Source organism: Vicia villosa, linkage group LG2 (genome assembly GCF_029867415.1).
Source record: "Vicia villosa cultivar HV-30 ecotype Madison, WI linkage group LG2, Vvil1.0, whole genome shotgun sequence".
Lineage (NCBI taxonomy): Eukaryota > Viridiplantae > Streptophyta > Magnoliopsida > Fabales > Fabaceae > Vicia > Vicia villosa.
The window spans coordinates 174,189,339-174,194,524 of NC_081181.1; the positions used below are offsets into that span (position 1 = coordinate 174,189,339).

The following is a 5,186-nucleotide window of genomic DNA, read 5'->3' on the forward strand; positions in this document are numbered from 1 at the left end:
AATAATCAATTTGGTTGATATTTATTCATTGTTATATAGGAAATTGAATAAGCTTTCCAATGCCTCGAACGAGACGCAAATCAGAGTTAAGAATCTCAAGTTATGGCAATTTTACTCAAGTTGATTTTTTGTTGATAGTCGAGACCACACGATGCACCCTCCCAGCGCGCGGCGCATGCTCTGTGAATTTCAAATTATATAAATAGGGGAAAAACAAATTTTTTGGGTTATGTTTTGGATAATTTTGATCCCACTCAATCAAACCACCATTTTTTTTACTGAGAGAGCTTGAAAACAACATGGAGTTGTGCATTTGGATGATTGGAGGTGGATTGCTCATCAATCGGAGCTGACCTTTGTGTGTTTCCTTTTTGTTAGGTTTGTTTGTAAGTTTACTCTAAACCTATGTATATTTATTACTCTATTGTTGTGTCCGTATTTCCTTAATTTTTTGACTTCAATGCTTTAGATTTGTGTTGTTGTAGAAATAGACATCACAAATCTTAATTATGAAACTAAGTGTGTCAAATCCTTAACAACGACATATTAGAACAATTTATTCACATCGAACCTTTATTCAACCTTAATTACATAATATATGCTAAACGATTTACATACAATGTAAATCAATGGTTTTGTACATCTGTTGTCTAATTTTGTCCATCCAACAATCCTGTCAAGATTGCATAGAAACTTCACATTTTGTTATATTAGGTGTCCAGCAGACCAAAGAGGAGGGACAAAAAGACCAGCATTCAAGGACATGAATAGTACCTCATCAACCATGTACTTATTTCCTATAAATAATCACCATTGGACTTGTTTGCACCATGGTTTTAATTTGCAGTGGCAGACATGTTGCTTGACATTCATGGAAAATCGAGATTAATATGATTGATAGTCTCCGTGTCTATGTTATGGTAGTAGATACGTCAAAATCCTCGATGTTACAGCCGAAAATGTGGTTGCTGCAATACTTTTTCAAAACACTGATTTGCACTTCAGCAATCTTAACCCATCTTTTCTGCAGAAAACAGTGGAAAAATAACTATTAGTCTCAAAAATATGTAAATAAATATATTAACATAAACATGAAATTTTGAATATTTTTTGAACATACCAAAAGATCTTTTGCAATGAAGAACAGCTTCATAGATTGAACTATCAGAATCACAAGACATGCGCCAATTGTCCGCCGAATAAGCAACACTAATTCTTGGAGATGATTCCCAGTAATTTCCTCTAATTTTCTTCACTGATTGAGTTCTATTAACACCACTTTCATGCTTAGATGATCCTGATTTTTGAGCCCTCAATCTTCTACACAAAGGTTTTAAGAAATTCAAATACTTTTGAAACATTCTCTTTGATAATGTTCTACACCTTTTCAATGAAGGGCTTCTTGAATTTTCTATTGGAACCACTTCTTTTGGTACATGTGATATGGAAGAAGGTAAGGCTGAATTTGAATTTGATGAATCATATTTATATGGTTCAATATTTTTCAATGATTCATCAAAAAGTGGCATTAAATAACCATTGGAAAATAGTTGATCTGCATCAACAAGAGTAGTGAGAGAAGATTGATGTGAATTTGTAAAATCAAATTTGAAATCTTGTGAGTTTATGAAGAATCTTCTAGAAGATGGCATTCTTGGATCCATTTCAATGAAAGAAGAACCTAATTCATCAATAGCATCGACAGAAATTCTAAAGGAAGAAAAACTATCAAGGCTTTGATCAAGTGATGATTTAAGGTTCACTAAGCAACTATATGAAAAACTTTCAATTGAAAGAGGATGAGTTGCTTCCATGGTTTCTATCTTCTCTTTGAATGATTTCTTGAAAGAAGGGATACAAAGTTATGGTCCTATATATAAATGTTAAAAAAATCGAAGTGTGAGCCCGACTATACCCATAATGTCTTATTGTGTCAATAGTTAACCTTATCCTCTCTTTTTAATCATTTTCTACTTAAAATTTTTAAGAGGGAGTTTGTTGGTATGTTTCTAAAACATATAGTTTAGTTTGTCATATCATCACATTCTTTCTTTTAATGAAAAGCAAAAAGAGGTCCATGCATATCATTTGAATTTTTAACATTGAGATTCGAGCTAGAGAAAAAATTAACAAAGTTGGTTAACTTCAAAATTCAATAGATTGTAAGTGTTGAATTTTCGAGTATGTCTTAAGAAAGTACCTCGGCCTTACACGACTCATGTTTAAGAGAGTGTGTACATGTTTAGTTTCTCAGGCCATGTTTTGAAGTAGACATGAATCAACTCAGATTCAATGGAGCTCGATCCAATTAATGATTACCCATACAAACAGGGTCGAGTTGAAATACATAATGAGAAAGATCGATTATATTGGTCCAAGTCTAGCGCAAGTTAATATATTTATGGCTGATGACAGATATCATAATTTGGGATTAGGAATAATCACGACTCATTTCCAATCACCACTAAATACTCACATAAATCAGGAGTAATCACATTAAATTCTCTTTAATGGACTTTCGTGTAAAACATGTCAAATCTATTATATAAGAAAAAGAGAGTAAAAGATACAAATATATATAGTTCGCATAAGAATTCAATTGTGCTTTTTACTGATCTTCAATATTAAAATTATAATTTGTGTACTTTTACAAGTACAATAACACCAATTGAAAATATGTAATTCATAAAATAAATTAATACAACTAGTCTTTTGCTTTAAAATGTTGTCTTTAAGCCTTTCTGGTGTAAATCCAAAGTAAGCAAAGAGAATATTTGTAATATCACATGTCAAATAGAGAAAACACTAATTAGTTCAAATTCACCAAATTTGTTCAACCACAAACCAAATTTCTAAAACAAATGCCTACATATTTTCTTTAGTTTGGTTGTTGTCTTGTTGTATGATATTTATCTATTGTTGGATGGATATACAAATTTAGAAAGTTAAATTCATCATTTGATTATAACGTCTTAACAGCTGCAACATAAGATTGAAAATAAATAATAAAATTCCCATTTGACTACACATTTTTTTATTTGATGAATTGGAGTATACTTATTTTGGGCATGAAATAAAGGACATTGATATGTGTATTTTATTGGACCATTATTTTATGCATGAGATACTTTCGACATTATTATTTGAGTCAGGGAACCAAAAAAGTGGTGTTCCATAGGTATGAATGTGATGATATATATATTTTTAATATATAGTCTATATTAGAGTCTTATTCAATACACATGATACTAAATACATGAAGAAATTATGCTACTAGTATGCTTGGTCATTGAAATATTCCACCGGCATACACATGCCTAGTGGGGGCAATTACTCTCTTCAATAATTTTAGGTTTGAATTTAATAATTTTAGGTTTGAATTAGTATTTATAAAATTGATTTCTGACTACCAATCGTTAGTTGGTTTAGTGGTGATTGGCGTTAGGTTTGGTAATAAATTACGTAACCATGTTATTTTAATAACTTAAAATTTATAGTATGATGTGGCAGGATTCATGGTGGTGATGTGTTGATAGGGTACACTATCAATGCATATCTCATTTTCTCTTATAAAATTTTATTTGATTGATGATATAAAAAATATTACTCGGATTTTGTATATCAATTAAATTTTTATATATAAAAATATTTTAAATTAATTTTTTTTCTAAAGACGTTATTTTTTCCTTGCAAATAAAAACAAATAGAAATCATTTGCAAAATACAAAGCAACAGAACAAATGTAAAAACGACAGTGGAAAATATTCACTAATCACACAAATAGATAAATTACATGATTTACAACCAAGAGAATTCTTGACACACGTAACTTCATACTTGTCCCTAGAGTCAATTGTTGAGAAAACATGAATCTAAGAGCAAAAAATATCTCAACATTTTCATGGTAAGGAATTTTCAGTTTATTTCCTCCACTACAAGTTTTGTGTGGTGTAGCATAAAAATCTCCCATAGTTTAAAAAAAATCTTAGGTTAATGGAACAAAAAACATCTCTTTCAACTTTCATATTGAAATGAACAAATTAGTCTTGACATGAAATTAAAAAATAGGAGACAAGGGAGTTAGGGTTTGTCGGATAAAGAAGTAGACATGAAGAAAAGCATATTGGACAAAAGCCACAAAGTAAGGATTGCAAAATATGACTTAAAACCAATTGGTCCCTAATTTTATGTCCCCGTTTGAGACAATAACTAGTGGCTACTAAATCCAAACATTCATTAATGTAGTCAATTTCTGAAAAGAATGGTACACCATTAATCATGCAAGTACAAATGAACTTAAGTATCATATAAAATTTAATAAACTACAAGGAAATAATGTGATTTTTTTTACACATATACCACTTTATTAAATATTATTATCTAAACTATCATACATTATATATATGATGTAATAGAATCTAAGTAGTTGTGCTGTGCGTCTTCTTTTATTGAATCTTCGCAGATCTTGCAGACAGCTCGATATAATTAAATAAGATAAAATTAAATGATGCAATGTGATATATATATATATATATATATATATATATATATATATATATATATATATATATATATATATATATATATATATATATATATATATATATAGGATTGAATCTTCGCAGATCTTGCAGACAGCTCGATATAATTAAATAAGATAAAATTAAATGATGCAATGTGATATATATATATATATATATATATATATATATATATATATATATATATATATATATATAGGAAAAAATCGAGCTTTTCAAATAAATAAAAAATCTAGATTGCGTCCGATAAAACAATGAGCGGTCCCTCTATAAAATAAATCAAATATCATTACGGTTGTTTTAAGCAACCGTAGTGAAATATTTTATTCGAAAACAAGAAACAAGCTTTGCTTGTCATGTGTATTCAATTCATCAATTGTCATTTTTCATCGCTAACAAATCATTTGAACCCTGACTAATTATGATCTCCACTAAAGAAACGAAACACACACAACTTAACTCGTTTAACAATATTTTTTGTACCATCAATATCCTTCATCACTGAACGTAGAAAAAACGTCATCATTATCGTTCTTGGCTTAACGTGCAAAGCAACGAAAAAATTTAGAAAACACAAAAGAGGAACACAAAGAAACTTACAAGAAAGAAGGATAAAACTCACAATATTTAACTTGTTTACTTCTT

General features: G+C 29.4%; 1 protein-coding gene across 1 annotated transcript; it reads right to left on the reverse strand.

Moving 5' to 3' along the window:
• Nucleotides 1-546: 546 nt before the first annotated feature.
• On the reverse strand, nt 547-1,880 carry LOC131647475 (probable membrane-associated kinase regulator 6). The gene is made up of 2 exons (XM_058917363.1): nt 1,121-1,880; nt 547-1,024 (listed from the first exon to the last, which is right to left on the reverse strand). The coding sequence occupies exons 1-2, from the start codon at nt 1,812-1,814 to the stop codon at nt 1,011-1,013; spliced, it is 708 nt and encodes a 235-aa protein (XP_058773346.1). The 5' UTR covers nt 1,815-1,880; the 3' UTR covers nt 547-1,010.
• Between the last annotated feature and the right edge of the window lie 3,306 nt (nt 1,881-5,186).

Excerpts from the sequence above, each read along its gene's own strand:
- LOC131647475 (XM_058917363.1), bottom strand. The coding sequence starts at position 1,814 with ATGGAAGCAACTCATCCTCTTTCAATTGAAAGTTTTTCATATAGTTGC.